Source organism: Chlamydotis macqueenii, chromosome 26, assembly GCF_036417535.1.
Source record: "Chlamydotis macqueenii isolate bChlMac1 chromosome 26, bChlMac1.mat, whole genome shotgun sequence".
NCBI classification, from domain to species: domain Eukaryota; kingdom Metazoa; phylum Chordata; class Aves; order Otidiformes; family Otididae; genus Chlamydotis; species Chlamydotis macqueenii.
In genome coordinates this window covers 5422158-5439338 of record NC_141581.1, presented here as the reverse complement: position 1 = coordinate 5439338, position 17181 = coordinate 5422158, and the positions used below count along the sequence as shown (strand labels likewise).

Here is a 17181-nt window from a genome sequence, read left to right as displayed (position 1 = left end):
TTGCAAGCTGGAAAAAAAAATTATTTCAAGTAATAAAGGGGAAAATGGTATAGACAATGAAGCATTAATGTTGTAACCATTCCAATACCTCACATACAAAAAGCATTCCAGCACTACATTCAACCTCTGCTCTAAGAGAAGAGCTCAGCACTGAAATGCCGGCAGGGCAAGTAGTAAACAATTAGAATTAAAAAATAATTCAGTGACACAGCATTTACTAATGAAACACAGTGAAACGGCAAACATTACAGTTGAAGAAAACTTCTGGGAAAAGTAGAAATGTCCATAAATGGACTGGCAGAGCTATAAACTTCTGAAAGATTCAGGGTAACAACAAGCTTGCTCAAACAGAATGAGTGTGTGTAGTATAGACGAGCAGCTAGAAGGAAAAGCTGTACTTCACAGTATAACCATTCATTTCATAACCTGTAAGTGAATGGCACACTAAATCGCAAACATCCTGCTAAATGAACAAAAATACTTGATGTAAAAAATGTTAACTGTCATCATTAACACAGCTGGTTTTTTAAAGAACAAAGCAATTCTGAAACACAGCCTGCTACTTTGGGATGCCTTCAAAGCAGCAGATGGATTTTTGTGAGAATTCTACTGTTATGACAAACAGCTCTTCCCCCCACCTTCCTCTCACGCAGGGCGGCTGCGGGGACCGCCAGCCAGGCCTAAAACACCCCATCTAGTGGTTCAAAACACCAAAAGCACAGAAACGGCAAAAGAACACTTGGGGGTCATCTGCTGCTCCGCGCTTCCTGCGTGTGAAACACCACGCGCACCTGAACACCAACACCTTCCAGAGAAAGGCTCCAGAAACAACAGCACAGATGTGGGGTGGTTTGCTTTTTGCTTATCACAAGCACTTCAAAATGGCTCTTGCGCTGTTACAACAAACCTCGCTTTACTGCAGGCTCTAAGTTTTTCTGGCAGTAGCAGTGTTTTAAAAATATTCATTTCTGCTTTACTATAGCAACCTCTTAAGAATACAAGTTTGACACAAACACTCTTGACTAGAATAACTTGTCTCAAAAGGTAAAGGCTGATTTTATTATTATTTCTGTCTTGAAGACACCAGCTTCTCTGCCCTCCTCATCTTACAGTGAAAAAAGGTTTGTACAAGTGAGGTCTGTACCATGTGGAGAGCACTGTACGTACAATTCTACGGTGCCAGGGTCACGGTGCTTTCCTGATGCAACAGCATCAACATAACAGACAATAAGTAAGTGAGAACATTTGCGCATACAAAAAGGGAAGCAAACATTGCAACAGCGAGCAGCTTCAGCTCTTCTATAGCACGTCTAAACTGAAGATTGCAAATGCTGAAGTCCCAAATACTTATCTGGGAAAAAGGTAAGCCTGGGAACAGTTTTACCTGTTGATACTCTCTGAATCTGAGCCAGGCAAGCAACTCAGCGGCAGCATTCTCTTCCTACACCCTACAGCTGTGTACGTGCATGACTTTGTAATTAAATATCCTGTTGGCAGCAAGGTCCCAGGTCAGTACAGCAAAGCTGTAAAGACAGGAAAAACTGTAAGACTTCGACTGTTACTTATATCCATACTGAGTAAATGCCTTTTAGGAGTTATAGCATTTGCACAGCCCCATTAAAACAGGGCTGTATCTATCCACTAAGGAGCTTGTTAGCAGCTCAGCATAAACTGCCGGCTTTGTCCCAGTTCTCCCCTCAACAGGCAACAATATTCACTGGGTAAAAAAAGTAACCAAGTATTCAAGCCATGAAACCCTTCACTGCACCCATGATTCCACAAGGGAAGGCCTTGGGCAGCCTCTTTAAGGACATGATAGGTGGCAAAGAAATGGACCGCTGACAGTTATCATACCAGCTGAGCTTTCTAACTGCGCTTCTACCAGGATTAAGTTAAAAAAAAAAAAAATCATTTTAGTTTGGGGAAAATCCTGATAAAGAGAATCATGCTGATGAATATAAAACAAACTACAATTAACATTATCCATAAGAGCCAGTTGACAGATTTCTTTGCATGCTGTTCAAGGCGGTCGGATTCATCCTTCAGCTTCTCGAAGTTCTGGTCTGCCATCCTGAGAGAATGTGAGAGTGTCTGCGGAGCAAAGAGAACAAACATTTTCAAACTCAAGACTGAAAGTTCTGACCACTGTTTCTTCCAAGGTAGAAAAGGTTCAATTGCACTAGACAAGCAGACAGGCATTGCCTTCTGAGCCTCCTCACTCTAATCTCACCTGGAATCAAGCTACAGGTACAGCATTTAACATATTAGCACCTTAACCTTTTGGGTTGCAAAACTGATAGTTCAGCACTGTAACAGACGCTACCTGGTTATCTTGTTTTATCACATTCTGAGCAGCCAGAGTGTTGTTTTTGAGACTGCGAGCCAAACTTAGCATTTCTTCAGCTAACTTCTCCTGCATATCCTGATGGTGCTGCAACACAGCATCCAGCTCCACTGCTGACTGCTTCTCATCAGGTGCAAGGCCTCTGCAAAAGCGTAAGGGAAAAAAAATTGGCATTTATTACTTCCTTGTGGGTCAAGCTCCCAAGGTTTCCCCAGACTCTGCAACTCTGACAAGACAACAAGAACAGTTCAATCAGCTGAAGTCATTATATTTAGGTTTCTGCCAGCAGACATGTCACCCCAATGGAAGCAAATCTCTGATTAAAAGGTCACTGGGAAAGCAATTCCCAAAACACCAAGCATCAGAATGAGAAACTTTGACTTACTTCCGCTTCCTTATGTTTAACTCCTCAGAATCTGGAAAAAGAGTTAAATTTGTGTTTTAGCACATTAAAAATTCCCATGCAATCACATGCTGAAGAAACAAGTCTTCTCTAAGAGATTTTCAGATGTTCAAATCCTTCCTGGCCCTCTGCTCCAGGGAATATGGATTTCAAATACCTACCTGCTTTCCACAGGGAAAAGACAACATGTAACATCAAACGTACGGTGGAGAGAAAAAACAGATGAATCATATCCCTGAAGGTACGGTTTAAGCCTGTGTGCCTTGGTGTTCTCTTTCAGGACACGTTAGATTGGCCCAGCTCCAGCCACTGTAACAGTAGCTATGGAAACTGTAAATTAATTCCTACCAGTTCCCTACATGAATAACATGGCTGTATATTTAAAAGGAATTGAACAACGCCTACTCTAAGCATCTAAAATAACATGGTTTGCTCAGAGCAGAAGAGAACAGGAACAACAATAAAGGTAAAATTGTCCTGGCTAATTCTATTAATTAGAATGTCTGTTTCTGTATGAATTCTAGAAACATAAGTTCCTGAAAGTCCCTGCTACCATACCAATAACAACGCTTAAGCTGTTGTCTGTTAGGTGTTAGGGTTTTGGTTTTTGTTTGGGTTTTTTGTTTGTTTGTTTGGGTTTTTTTGTTTGTTTGTTTGTTTTTTTTTTTTAAATCTGCTATCTTGAGGAGTGAGCCACTAAATTAAAAGTACACTTTGGCCAATCTCTAATTCCTGACCTTCCTCTCTGTCTCCCTGTAAGACTGAAGTTAACTGAAGTTAGAGAAAACAACAGATTACACTTACCATCAATAGCCAAGGGGTCCTGGGAGGCAGAAAGAGAAACAAAACAGAAGATTACAAAGCGGCAGTGATAAAAGACAGTCCTCCAGGCCTAGCATAGTGCCTGTGCCCAGTACTTAGACAATCCAAACCAGACAGCGGTGACTCCCCCTCAGCCTGGCACACATCTGAGGCACAGCCACCAAAGGCAGCTGAACGCAACAAAAGACAATCTGTAAAACAGCAGTAAAAAAGCAGCAGCACCAAAACATACTGTACCAAGCAGCTCACTCCTCATCTTGCCTGTGCAACAAGCCTTTGTCTGCAGATGAACTGTTTTAGTAGCTGGAGTTCTCTCTTTGGTTGTTGTCGGGGTTCGTCCAGGGGCCAAGAACTGATTCGCCAGAGCCTTTTCAGTTGATGAAGACTGTGAGCAGGAAGAAGCAATGAAAAAAGTAGTGAATATCACACATTCTGCAGCGTGGTGCCAACTGGATGCATGATCAACAAGGATCTGGGGAGCACTTCCACAGCTGCTTCCCACAGAAGAAAGGAAAGTCAGTCTGAGCAGCACTTGCTGTACCCACACTAATTGCGATACAGCTCGTTGGCATCTCACAGCTCTCCAGATGCACGTGGTGCCAGCCAAAAGAGGCATTCGGCCTAACGGACAGTACCTGCTGCCGTATCTCACATCAAAGTAGGGAGATGGATGTAGGCTAGGTGTACTTTGCTTTTGAAAAGGAAGAAGGAAGTTTCAGATTTCATACAATACCCTCTCTTAAAAAAATACAAAATTCCAATATATTTATTAACGGTTTTACAAGGATTGCCTGATAAGATTTTAACTATTATTATGAGTCAGGAGATAAAAGGGAAACATAGAAATCAGGCAATGAAGTGAATATAAGCAGAGAACACTTAAGTCCTTTCAAGCTGAACTAGTATATCTTACCAATTTTTCAGCTTCTAAAAGTCCCTTTAGGAAGTCCACTTTGCGAGAGTATTCATTCAGCAGTTCTGGGGCAGGCTTGCTATTGGAATTGGAAAATAATAATATGAAAACCAGAAGATATCAGTATTTTCTATTGTTCAGGTGACTTTCCAAATAAAATAAAGTACAACCCAACACATGGTTCTTCAAAGAAGCACCTTCTAACAGAAGTAGCCCCAGGCAAGGAACACGCTCGCATCCCCTGCAAGTCACCTTTTCCGAGGCTCGGGCACTGCCCAGGGCCAGGGCCGACACGCAGGGCAACGCGCCCGAGACCACGGCAGAGCTGCCCCGCTCCTCGCAGGGCTGTGCCACGGCTGCTCCCGCACCGTCCGGTGCTCCCACGGGAAATGGCTGTCTTACCGGTAAGAAACGAACGAGCCCGCCAAGGCCACCCGCCCGCCGCGGGAGCTCCGGGAGCCCCTCACCTGGCCTGCTTCTTCAGCTCCCGGAGCATGTCTTCAAGCGCGGCCACGTACTGAGGAGAAAAAAAAAAAAATAAAAGCCTTTAAGCGACAGCGTTGAAGAGGAATATTGTCCGGCAGAAGCCGCTGCACTGCTGAGCGTGAGGCTCACCCCCCGCCTCAGTTTATTTTCGACTCGCGCTGCTGCGGGGACACAGGGGCAGGAGGCTCCCGCGCCGCCCGCTTCCCCCCCGCGCAGCGCGGTCCCCGTCTCACCTTCTCCAGCCGCCACTCCTCGGGGTCGCGGCGCTCCGCCGCCAGCGCCTCGCACCGGCTCAACAGCCGCATCAGGTTCAGCTCCAGCCGCGTCGCGGCCATGGCGGGCGATCGCCACCGGAAGCTGCCTCAGCGCCGCTTCCGGGCGCCGGGCGCCATCTTGGGGCGGGGCGCAGGGAAGGGCCGGGCCAGTCGTTGCAGTCCAGCGCTTCGAGCGCTGTGTTTTTTTAAAACAACACCCCAAAACAATAACACTCCCCAAAACGGCCACAGAGGTGGCTGCTGCTCGGAGCCACTGTGGCAGTGCTGTGGTGGCACCACCAAAGCGGAGGCAGCACCGAGGAGGGCCTGAGCTGTGCTCTTCCTTCACTTCAACATGAAGCAGGGCCAGACTGGGCATTTCAGAACAATTCCATAAAGGGCTGGTACACAGCCTGCTGCTTCAAAACGTTTTAAGTATGATTGCATCTCAAGCTCAGGGGTTTCACCTCACAGCTGTGAAGCCTGTGGGAGGATGAGGCAGCTCAGCACCGCACAAGCATCCAGCGCTACGGCTCCATGCTGGGTTGTATGTCGGCTCCAAGATCACCAAAATGCTCCAACCAGGGCCTGCCATTAGTGCTTCCTCTGTGCAGAGAGCTTTCCCTCTGCTTTATGAGGTACTGACAGAGATACACAATTCCCAAAGGCTTCCTTTGGAAGAAATTGTTCATTAGACAAGACAGACCAACACATATTTTTAAAAAGTGCAATGTATTAATAAACGTTTTTATATATTTTGGTCTCCGTTAAGGCTATTACAACATTAACAGTTCTGTAAACCACACAAAGTTGTCATAAAAACATAAAAAAAAATTAAGGCAACGCACATTGATCCAAACTCACTGTTGGTCCCATTAGAGTCCATTGTAAGGGAAATGGAAAAAGGCACCGCAGCAGAACCAGGGGACTTTTTTTCCTGTACACTCAACCTATGTATTTTACTCAACATAAGTTTTATGTTCTGCTTTCTTTGCAGGGTTTTAATTTAAAGTGAAGAATATTTGTTTTAAACAACCTTGCTTAACCCTTACAGTACTGTACGTTTCCAGGCTGCCTTCCCAGTAGCCACTTAAAAGAGCATGAACAAGTTCACAGCCTTCAAAAGGGTTAAAGCCAAAGCTGCAGTCAACTTCAAAAGAGTCCACACAGCGTAAGTATTTCACTTCTCTATACATGGAACGTGAGAGTAAGGGTCTGAAAACCTCCGTTTTACTTTTGCTGTGGGTTCATATTCATCCAGAAGTTCCTGAGCGTGGGCCACTGCAGACCCTTGTGCAATGTATATAGAGTGGATTTTATCAGTTCGCCTTGCTGGCTGCTCCCTTCGTCTCAGCATTATTTGAGACTCTTCATTAGCTGAAATCCTGCCCTGGGATTCTGTACATCTGAAAATCCCAGGAGGAAGTTTTATGTTTGCTGTTGGCATCACCGGAGTTCGACGGGGCACTTTAATCCTGGACAGCGTTAAAGATGATCTGTGTCTTGAAGCCAGGGATGCGGAGGAAGAATTTGAAGAGGTTTGCAAAAGAGAAGGCACTTTGCAAATGTCTTTGGCAGGCATACTGGAGCTCTGAGCACGGCAGTGTAATCCAATAATTGCTTTAAAGAAAGAAGATACTTAGATACTGAAAGCACGCATAAAAAATGTAACTTGATACAAGCAACTGTGACCAGGTAACATCTGGTCATCTGGTTGTATCCAGTGAAGGATGTAGAATAAAAAAAAAACACACACTACCTTAATACTGACCTTCGGTATCCATCCGTCCTGTTCTATCTTCAAGCAGGCTCTCTGTGCTTGCTGAGGTCTCAGAGTCTATGTTTTCCTCATCAGAGCCTCGCTGATCCAGCTCAGGTAATCGGTAAGTTATATCTTCCCTATGTCAAAACAGAGATTGTAGCACTCTAGAAAGAGAATGTCTCTGATACGAGCAACTTTACGCAGCACATATTCAGAGGCAAACTTTCCTGCATGCAGTGATTAAATAGGAAATCTCATGGTATTTTCTCTCAGCTAGTCCTTTGCATTTTCCTTTTCACTTTCATAAAGGCCTACAGAACATAATTAACTAGATCATTTTGGATGAAAAGTATACTGCTTTACTATCTGTATTACCTCCAACTGCAAAGGGCATGGCCTACAGAGATAAAGGGTTTCCAAAGCTGTGACTTACTTTTCTTCTTTTATCGACTGTATGCGATCAATGAGAATCTCCTTTTCCCGGTTATCAGCTTCAGAAACTTCTTCCTCATGCAAGGAGTGCAGTTCCGAGCTGCCACTGTCATTTCCTTTGGCCTGTGAGCTTTTACTCTGCAAGACAAATCTACGCTGTGTAACACTTGTCAATCCTAAGAAGCTACAAAAGCCTTGGCTGTCTACTGGTCGCAAGGTGGAAGATAAATGAGTAGGCCAAATGAAGGTCTGATGGAATTGATTAAGAGCTGTTAGTTATCCATACAAATGTTTCAAAAAGGAATATAAACGTTTATATTCACCTGATTTCTCAGGTTTTGTTACCTTTTTGGAAGCACAGTACTCTGATTTGGCAGCCTCAGCTTAGTTTTAGTAGTCACTTATAAGTAGTATCATTACGTCCAATACCAATTACTGCCGGAATGTCTATAAAATACCAGAGTTATGATGGGACAGGTCAGCAGCCCTGCATGCAGTCTGGGGAGAGAGCTGCGCTGACACATGCAGTCTGAATTGTTCAGGAGGGTATTTAAAACCAAGTTACAATACATGTAGTAAGTATTTTAGTCATGCAGTAGTACCAGAAGAAAAAAAAACAAGCATGCACTCTGAACACAGGCAGCGTACATACCAGCATCCCCTCATAAGGGGAAGAAAACCCAAGTTTTACAGGCCAGAGCTAGAGAGAGATAAAGATCAAATTCAATATATGCGGCTTCTGATCAGACAGCTTGGTTTAATTAGTACAACAAAAACAAAAACTGTATTTGTCCTAATAGAAGGCTGCGTATTTTTGTCCACCATCCATCTCCAGAGTGAAGGAACTCCCTTGCCACTTAAGACACCCAGCAATCTTAGTTCTTCTGATTGAATTATATTGGAAAAGGCTTCGACCACTACAAGAGCAGATCCCCACCCCTGCACCCTTTATCAAACTGAGAGTCCAGTACAGCTGTATATTTAGCTCCCATCTATGGCTTTGGGCAAGTCCAAATCCCTTTTCTTATCTTGCAATTGATCTTTGACTTACTGGATGGCATGGACAGATAAATAAGCAGCACATCCCTTCCCAAGAAACTGGTGAGATGCCTTCTGGTGGATGGTGTGGTTCTGTGGTTTATTTCAACACTTACTGTATTCTGCCGAAGCAACGATAGTCGTCGAAAAGCGATGCTCTCAGCTGCTTCCAGCTGATTTATTTCATCCATTTTTATCTTGTACTTCCTTATCTGTTCCTTTATGAGCATCTCTACACACCTGGACAAAAGGGCAAGAGTGTATTGAGCAGCCTCATACTATAAAAGTTCTGAGGACAACCATAGTGGGATGAAATGCCTCTCCAGGCTTGGGGATTGTTTAACACACACACATGCACGGGGATGGCATGCAAAGTCTCCCAGTGCGTGTCTCACAAGGGGAAGCGCTGCATGGTAACAGGGTGAAGAGTCCAACACAGCAAGGAGAACAGGACAGGCTGTTACAGGTAATGGCACATGTTCTTCTCGGGATTAACCTGAGCCTCTCCTGCTGACTGTACACAACAATGGTAAGCAAACAGATATCTCCGTGGCTGACAATTGCTTCTGCTTCTACTTGTCTGCCCTGCGCTGGCATAGCCTGGTAAATACAGAATGAGCCTGCAACTGCCCTTGCCACCTCTGTGGCCCCAAGGGTGAGTAAGAAGTTACAAAAAGCTGTAATTTTTCAAACTCTGTTTTCATTGGAGGCAGATGCAAGACCAGCCATGCAGTGAGGATGGTGAGGGGCATTCAGAGAGCCAGAGCTGCTGCAGGGTGAGGAGAATGAAGAGGATCAAGGACAGAACCTTCTTCAATTCAAGGAACAAAGTAGAAGAAATTATCAGGGGTTTCCAAGTAGGCATGAGACAGTTTAATTCTATATATCCTACTGTTTAATATAGCTTGTATCTCAGCAAAATATGTATTAGTGTACAATCCCCCCAAAATATTATAGCAATGTAAAGTACAAACCCTGGTATTTAAGATTTAAAAGTCATCCTATTTTATGCTTTGTAAACTTGAGACAGGTGGAAGGAGTCACAGAAGGGCATATAAATTAGCAGCAATAGCAGGGCCAGAATTTAGCAACTCTTAACCCTCAGTGTCTCAGCTTGCTATGAATAAGGTTGCACCAAATGGCCTTCCACTATATTTCAAAGCACTACTTTGCAGCAGACTGCTAAAACTTACATAGTTGTTTTTGAAACATCCTTCATGCTGGTTAAAGGGTCAGAGGTATCAGGACAGCGCAAGAGGCATGGAGCAAAAACAATGGCCAAGGCATTAGGTGACATACGGTTGACATCTTCTATCAAAGCTACTCTGAAATTCAATGTTCAGGAAAAAAAAAAAAAAAATTAAGTGAACATTGCTAGAATACAAGCAATCTGATCAAACTTTGCTAGAGTTCCCAAATAACATGTAAGGAGGCCTCCAGTGTACCAAGTACATACAGCAGTTCAAAAAAGTTTTAAAATTATTTCACACTTACTAGGTAGACAAAGTTCAGACATCAGAAAAAGGAACAGGAAGCTGAACAGGTTAAGCTAGTTTGGTAGCCTCTCTAAGTATGTCTGGCGATTCAGTGCCTCCTCTTTAAAAAAAATCCCTTTTCCCTATCTTCAGAGGGCCACTTGGAAAATTCTCAAGTTCCTTGGATAAAAGCAGCCCCTTTACCAGTACCATTTATCCTCACTCCTAAGACCAGCACATGTGCAGACATTTATAATCCTTATGCAGTCCCTACCAAGTACACCAACATCCTCAGCTCACTATGTTCCCATCTGTATAAATCCTGTTCAGACAACTCACCAAACCTTTCAGATCTACCTCATCTTCAAAGTTGTTCTTAATACAGCAGATGGTAGAAGAAAGCATGCGTCTGTTCTTAAGCACAGCTATCAGCTTCAATTATTTCATTCCTAAATCAGCAGCACAATCCCTACACTGACACTCAAGGGGTTTAAGATTTTAGAAAGCTTCCAAGAGGCCCTCAAAAAAGTCACACGGAGGTTCTCTCCAAGGGAAATAATTAAACTCATTACTTGACCAGGTGGAAGATGAGTCGCTCCAAGGTATTATGATTTGCTTGTGGAAGCTGTTCAAGGACACTGTAAATGGCACAGAGCTGCTCCTGTTTTTCTGGTAGTTCTGCACAAGGGAGAAAGCACAAGATCATAATTGCTGTGCAACGCTAGTGGAAAGCCACCAAGCCCTTTCTGACATTGTCTCAAACTGTCTGCAGAGAGATTAAATTCTTAGAAGTCGCACTGCCGTTCCATTTACCGATTGTTATAACTGGATGTTAAAGGACCCCTAATGGCACTGCAATTTTCCTGCTTTTTCAGCTGCTGCTGCTGTTAGCAATCATCAAGTGAGACATCAAGATCTCCAACAATATTTAGGGTGCCTTAATCCCACTGAAGTTAAAGGAATCTAAAGATTTGAGATATCTGGATATCTAGGTCTGCTTCAGAACATCAAGGAGAAGAAAAAACCCTGTGTGAAAGGAAACCTATTCACATGTGCACTGGTTTTAGAAAGAGCAGTTGAATAGTGACATTATACTGTTAAAAGGAGTCCTGAAGCAAGGTCAAGTAAGCTAGAGGAGAAATTACCTGAGAAGTCCAAAATCATCGCTGTAAGTGTACTGGAAGGAAACTGTTTAGCCAGCATGAGCATCTTAAGAGTTTCTTTTCCAAAGGACATAATGATTTGAAGAAACACCATTGCTTCAAACATCTCTAAAACCTACCTACAGCTCGAAGAAAATCATTGTACTGTGCAGATGTCATTAGCGGATCCGGTAATTCCCGTAGCCATTGCTTAAGGATGCCCGTAATAGTGTGAATCGGGTAATTCTCCAGTTTCACCGAGTTTGGATCTGAAAAGAAATGTTTTATTTAGAGCAGTTCATTCCTTTGATGTACACAATGGGACTCCCAAGAAATAATATTAGAAGCACTCAAATCTTCTGTTCACAGAATCCAATTCAGAAGAAGTCTGCCGACAGTCAGTTATGTGTACTAAGCAGCTTTTCTCAGTCATCAAAAATAATACAGCCTGCACGGCTACACTGAAAAGTGCCAGATACTTTGAGACAGAAGAGAATTGCAGGGAAAACTGATAACATGGCAAGGAAGTCAAAAGAGTGGATAACACTGCCTGACCTGCTTGCAGCAACTGTTTCAGCTCCTTCATACGATTTGCTGATCCGGATTTCCTGTAAATGCCTTCTGTGTATAGGCCGTGCATCTCCACATATTCTAGCAACTTCTCCATGACAATGGGGACCGAATTTCTCTCACTGGTCAGGGAACTCACAGACACTCCAAAATGACGTGGTTCTGCGTCCTGTTCATTCTGGAATTGATACAGGTCAAGCACTGTGAATATCTGTTCCAAAGCTAGAAAATTCCATTGTTTCATGCTATACTTAGCTTATGTTTCCAGAAACAAAAGCTAAGTGTTTTATTCTAGCTTGCTACAAGCCTTTGACCAGAAGGCAGATTTCCTGAGCTGCAGCAATAAAGAAAAATTTATGGTACACATCAAAGGATTTCTTTAACAGTTTGTCCAACACAGCCTCCTTAAGCAGGAGTTCCCAAATTAGCTCAAGTATCATCTTTTAAAAGGATGTTCTTTTTCTGCAACTGCAGGGCCTGGCTCTGACTATATGCAGGCAGAAAAGTGAATTTAAATGTTTAAGCAATTTTTATTCAGTCCGCTGTTCATTTCCTAAGGAAAAAAAAAAGCATGCATGACTCTTAGTATCACAGTACCACATCCCAGATCTACAGTTCTTACCTTTTTCCCACAGGATGTACAGCTGCTCTGTATTTTGGACATGCATTTCTTGTGACAAGTCAACTTGCAAACTAGAGAGAGGAACAATTGTTACAAACACTGCAAATCACATGAAAACACCACGTACCTTGTCTTATTCACTTACTATACAACCTGCACGTACTGCTCACAAAGTCCCATGTGTACAAGCAATGTGCACGTATTGTAAACTAAGCGGCAAGAAGGAGGTGTTTTCACTCACCGCTGCAGAGACAGGCCTTTTCCATGGGCCAGATGTAGGACGAACAGTGTTCACATGACTGCCGGATGCTCACTTGGTAGTTCGTGAATACGTGGCCATTGTGTTCTTCAATCTGGTGGGAGACAGGAAAAAGTTATTGCACGTTTTTATTTTTTATTATTATTAGTTTTATTAAAACCATCTAACTTATCTTAGACTTTCCACTTTTATTCTACCATTACAGCTGACGGCTTTGACTTTGAAACCAAATTTTATCTTAAGGCAGTTGGGTTTGCCGGGTCATTTCATAATTGACTTGCTGCCTCGGCTAAAGTTCATCAGTGTAATGCGTTAGCTATGGTTTGTTATTAATATTTGGGACTGTTTAAAGGAAAACAACTACTATTATTGAGAAAGCCATTAGGTTCTACAACATGCTATGCACAAGCAAGAAAATGCCAGAGTACCACCTATCACTGCATAAGCAAGGTCTCTGATTTATGGAAAAGTTTTATATTGTGTCACATCTTCATAAAAGAGGTAAGTGATTTAGCATGCAAAACAAAGCAGAACTTCAGTATAAAATCAAGCTCTTTCAAGAGTCTTTTTCCTCTGTGCTCTGTGAGTACAGCTGAGAACTTAGGTTGTTGCAAAAAGAAAAGCACTTACTGCACGATCTTGTTTTCTTTTCTTCTTCTGGGCTTTGGTTTGCTGCAGTGGAGTACAGAACTGGCATTAGTCTTTAAAATTCAGACATTCCATTCTCTTTTTTTTTTCTTATTCAGTTTCCCAGACTCTACTTCACCTCCAGACATTTGAGACATTATACTGTGGCTTCAGCTTGGTATGAGTTGTCTGAGCTCATACTGCCAACTTCCTAAAGATCAGCTGAGCTCACTGTCTGACGACAAAGCACTTCCATCTCTAAAACCTTCAGAGAACTCCTAAGTTTTCACCAAAGAAAATGCACAAACACTTTGAATTCTGAAAATATTAAGAGTAAGTTAAGGAACAATTCCACAGAGGTGTATCAGCATTCAGAATTTGTTATGTGCATGATTCATGTATGGAAAGTGTTTCCCAAATAATGAAGAATGCTATGGAAAAGCTTTCCGAGGTAACATGGGTTTCTCATGCGAGGAGAGTAATATCATTCAATCGTCCCATAAGTCAGTAACAGTAAGTTTTATACCTTGGGCTGCTCAGATTCCTCTTTTTTTGTATATCCTCTGATGAATTCATCCAGAAGGGATTGGAAGAGATTCAAAACCAGCTTGACTTCTTTCTCTTCCCTTTTTTTGGCCAGATTTGTAACCAGAAGCTGGTAATTTTCCACCAGATCTTTGTAGCCAACATGGATTTGCCCATTCTACAGAATTAAAAAATATTATTCAGAAGGTAGTATTTTTGGACACAGTTTAAGGTTTTTATGCATTTAAGCTCAGAGGTAAGAAGGTACGCTCATTATTAAAGTAAAAGATAGCCCATGACAAAAACAAGTTAGCACACTTTCCTACTACACTGTGGAAGGGCGCTTGGCAGAGACAAGGCAGTGTTGGAGGAATATGGAAAAGCTGTTGGCACCTCTCTTTGGTGTTTAAACACAGCAAGATGAAGAGGCTGAAGACAGCAAAATCCATCCATTTCTAAAAATAAGTTACAGCTGAGTGAATGAGAAAAGGGAAACAAAACAGTCTGCTTAAGATTACAGCAGAACTGTAAAATGTTCTTTTTCAATTCTTAACATTCAGCTTTGAATTCCGTGCTAAGAACTTCTGAATTGCTTTGTCAAAGAGCCATAGGTGAAGCATTTAAACTGCACACAGTTCATTCATTACCTACCAACTTTCCACTTTGTTGAGACTTACTACTTACAGGAGCAGAGTACATTGTCTTGATGTTTCCTCTAAACTTCTCTGTGGCCTCAAAAAACAAACATTCAACACCAGACTTCTGGGAGCGCAAGTCGTTGATCTAGAAGGCAAATGTATCTGCATCAAATTTCATTAAAACAAGAACATCCAGCCAGTGTTAAGTTTCAGTTGCTGGGCTTAGTTATCCATGACCATTCCAATTATTTAAAACAAAGATTTCTTAATGCAGTGTAATGATACAAAAATAGGAGTCAGGTAGTTAGGCTCTACAGAAGTCCTGCTATTTCCTTACAAGTCATGCTTTTTGGTTGTTTTTTTTAAATACAATTTTCACTGCCCAGTTGTTTGTAAACAAATGAAGAACTGATATGAATGCCACCAGGATTTAATGTAATATAACACATTCCAAGACTTAAAGGAAGGAATAGGAAGGGCCTTAAACAGACCTAAACAGCGGTTTGGTCAAGCTAACAAATCAATTCCCCTTCGCTTTAAATGATAGTATAAACTCGCACCTAGAAAAGTAGTCTTTGAAATTCCACACAAACAGTGAATGACCTGAGTTTGATCATAGCTGAGTGCCTTTTACCTTGTTCAGGAGGAACTCATCAAGATGTTTCAGTTCATTGGCATTTGCAATCTCACGGACCATGGAAGCTCGCCAATTCTGAGACACACTAGAGATCTTGCTGATCTTTATAGTACGGTTCTTCTTTGTTTTACTGCTCTCTTTCACATGGCGCTCCCCTGCCGGGAAGCGACTTGGCTGTCCAGAAGAAGCTGGGAAATAAATTAATTTGTATATTAAAACAGAATGATTGAGTTCTGCAGTATTTGTTTCCATGCAAAACATTACAGAAAATATGGCTATCAGGAAGCTGGGAATTAAAGTCAGAGAAACTCACCTTCTGAAACTTTCTGGGTTCCTCCTGTTTCTGGTAAGAGGATGCAAGATACAAGGGAGAGGCCCTCTCCTTCATCAATCACATCAGGACTCTCCTTTAAAATTTTCTTGTCTGGCTTTTTCCCCAAAAATCTACGCAAAGGAATTTTAAAAGCAGACCTGAACATAAAAGCAGACACAAGTTTGTCACATTAGTAATGGAAGTTGGCTCTGCGACAAGAAAAGGCTCTTTTAAAGTACAGCTAACACCCACAATAGGATTAACCTCTACCGTGCATATTTCCTCTAAGGTCCAAAAACTGAGCAGCAGAAAAAAAAGACAGACACATCCAGACACACATCCAGACATTCTGATATTTACTGGATCAGAGCACTGCCTTCAACATACACAGAGACAGCAGATCCCACATCCAAGACATCACTTCTGGCTCAGGAAGTCCCCGAGTTGCAGAATGCCGGAAGCTGGAGGAGCAGGCCAGGGAAACAGCATTACATGCTTGCTTGGTTCTTAAGCTTTTCTCTTGGTGTCTTAATTCTCAGTCTGGATGACAGTACACGACACGGACCTTTGATCTGGTTCTCAAGTTAAAAGAACCAGTCCAGATACACGTGTTATGCAAGAGGCAGAGAATGTGTTCCTCAATAGGGTCAGCTATCATGCTTACATTAACGTGATGATCAAGTCAACGAGCAGCAACGCAGCCACTCATGTCGCCGACGTCAACACGTGTCTCTCCACAGTCACACTTTCAAGATGCCCAAATCAAGAACCAGTGTAAAATCTCCTTTTTTAAAAATTTTCGTAAAAGGCAGGTCAGTCACACACAGAATACGTACTTGGCATCTGTTTGCTGACTTGCTGACTGCATGGGAACGGCTGCATCCGAAGGAGGTAAGAGGTCACTGGGCTTCCTTTGCGCGGGATATTTCTTGTTATCTTTTTCTTCTTCTATTGCATCTGGTGATTGCTACAGTAGAGAGGAGTCATCAGAAAACTACATATTGAGTGAAACAGATTATTTAAATGGTTTTACAAATTAGAATGGTGAAAACATGTTTGCTTCATGGAGACAAAACACTTTACCTAATAGATATTAGCTTACTAATATAGAATCCAAGTATATTTAATGCTTTGATCAAGGGTCTATTTATTAAAAACTAAATTTTCAAATTGTTTTATAATAGTTGCTAGTAAAATTTTTTACATGGATATCAAGCCAAAAAAATTAACCTGAAAGGAACACAGGCATACAGAACACACTATAGCAAACTATTCACAAATCTTTAGTATTTATAAACAAGGATAATTAAGTATAAACATGAACAATAGCACCAGTACCTGATTCATGGCAACAGACTGGGCCAGTGTTGAGAGATCACTTAATGAAGATGAACTCCCCTTCTTTCTGCAATGATAAGATCAGGTTCAGATTATATATTTTATAGAAGTCTGTAGCCTCTTAATGTTTACCACCTTTTAAATAATCCACGTATCAATGTTACATCTGAGTGGGAAGCCTGATCAACTCTTGCAACTCACTTTTAAATGCAAAATGTACTGGAGAAGTAGAAATTGGGTATGTCAGATTTCCTGCTGTATCAGAGGGGTGATGCAAACCGCAGGCCTTGTTTTTAGTGGAAAAAAGACACATGAAAATAAACTCCAGACACTACTTTAACCGAAGCCCTGACTCTCCATTTTACTTTAGCATGGCAGGCTTTGCATCGTTTTGGTTAGCTTCTGAATACATTTTACCCATACAGATTCAGCTGCAGGACTGGGGACTGACAGCCAAGAAAAAGCAGCAGTTATTCATAGCTCTATTTTCTCCCATAACATGGCCAGATGTACAGGCTATCATGAGTTCTCCATCTATTTTAAAATATTACAGATACCTGTTTTCTGGAAAAGTCAAATAA

The 17181-nt window shown here is 42.1% G+C and overlaps 2 protein-coding genes across 10 annotated transcripts in view; both read right to left on the bottom strand.

Annotated features, from left to right (window-relative positions):
• Positions 1-1032: 1032 nt before the first annotated feature.
• Positions 1033-5340, bottom strand: USE1 (unconventional SNARE in the ER 1). The gene is made up of 8 exons (XM_086767467.1): positions 5202-5340; positions 4950-4999; positions 4483-4561; positions 3802-3954; positions 3552-3570; positions 2730-2760; positions 2324-2486; positions 1033-2091 (listed from the first exon to the last, which is right to left on the bottom strand). Exons 1-8 carry the CDS (start codon positions 5301-5303, stop codon positions 1909-1911), a joined length of 780 nt encoding a protein of 259 aa, XP_086623593.1. The 5' UTR covers positions 5304-5340; the 3' UTR covers positions 1033-1908.
• A 597-nt stretch (positions 5341-5937) lies between these two features.
• Positions 5938-17181, bottom strand: part of MYO9B (myosin IXB) — a 34379-nt gene continuing 23135 nt past the window's right edge. For 4 of the 9 annotated variants that reach the window (XM_086767305.1, XM_086767309.1, XM_086767308.1 and 1 more), the window contains 18 exons: positions 16601-16667; positions 16099-16229; positions 15263-15420; positions 14947-15137; positions 14359-14457; positions 13676-13852; positions 13153-13194; positions 12505-12616; positions 12264-12334; positions 11627-11819; positions 11212-11340; positions 10502-10607; positions 9648-9779; positions 8571-8694; positions 8069-8116; positions 7418-7554; positions 6994-7121; positions 5938-6842 (listed from right to left, as the gene is read on the bottom strand). In XM_086767305.1, coding sequence (XP_086623431.1) covers positions 6403-6842; positions 6994-7121; positions 7418-7554; positions 8069-8116; positions 8571-8694; positions 9648-9779; positions 10502-10607; positions 11212-11340; positions 11627-11819; positions 12264-12334; positions 12505-12616; positions 13153-13194; positions 13676-13852; positions 14359-14457; positions 14947-15137; positions 15263-15420; positions 16099-16229; positions 16601-16667 — 2485 coding nt within the window. In that variant the 3' untranslated portion in view covers positions 5938-6402. Of the gene's footprint in view, positions 6843-6981; positions 7122-7417; positions 7555-8068; positions 8117-8570; positions 8695-9647; positions 9780-10501; positions 10608-11211; positions 11341-11626; positions 11820-12263; positions 12335-12504; positions 12617-13152; positions 13195-13675; positions 13853-14358; positions 14458-14946; positions 15138-15262; positions 15421-16098; positions 16230-16600; positions 16668-17181 lie in introns of all 9 variants that reach the window. The other 5 variants (XM_086767311.1, XM_086767313.1, XM_086767307.1 and 2 more) reach the window with 3 other exon arrangements.

Excerpts from the sequence above, each read along its gene's own strand:
- USE1 (XM_086767467.1), bottom strand. The coding sequence starts at position 5,303 with ATGGCCGCGACGCGGCTGGAGCTGAACCTGATGCGGCTGTTGAGCCGG. Across the intron at positions 5,000-5,201 it reads AGGAGTGGCGGCTGGAGAAG|TACGTGGCCGCGCTTGAAGA; the intron begins GTGAGACGGGGA and ends TTTTCTCCTCAG. Across the intron at positions 4,562-4,949 it reads GAGCTGAAGAAGCAGGCCAG|CAAGCCTGCCCCAGAACTGC; the intron begins GTGAGGGGCTCC and ends CAATTCCAATAG.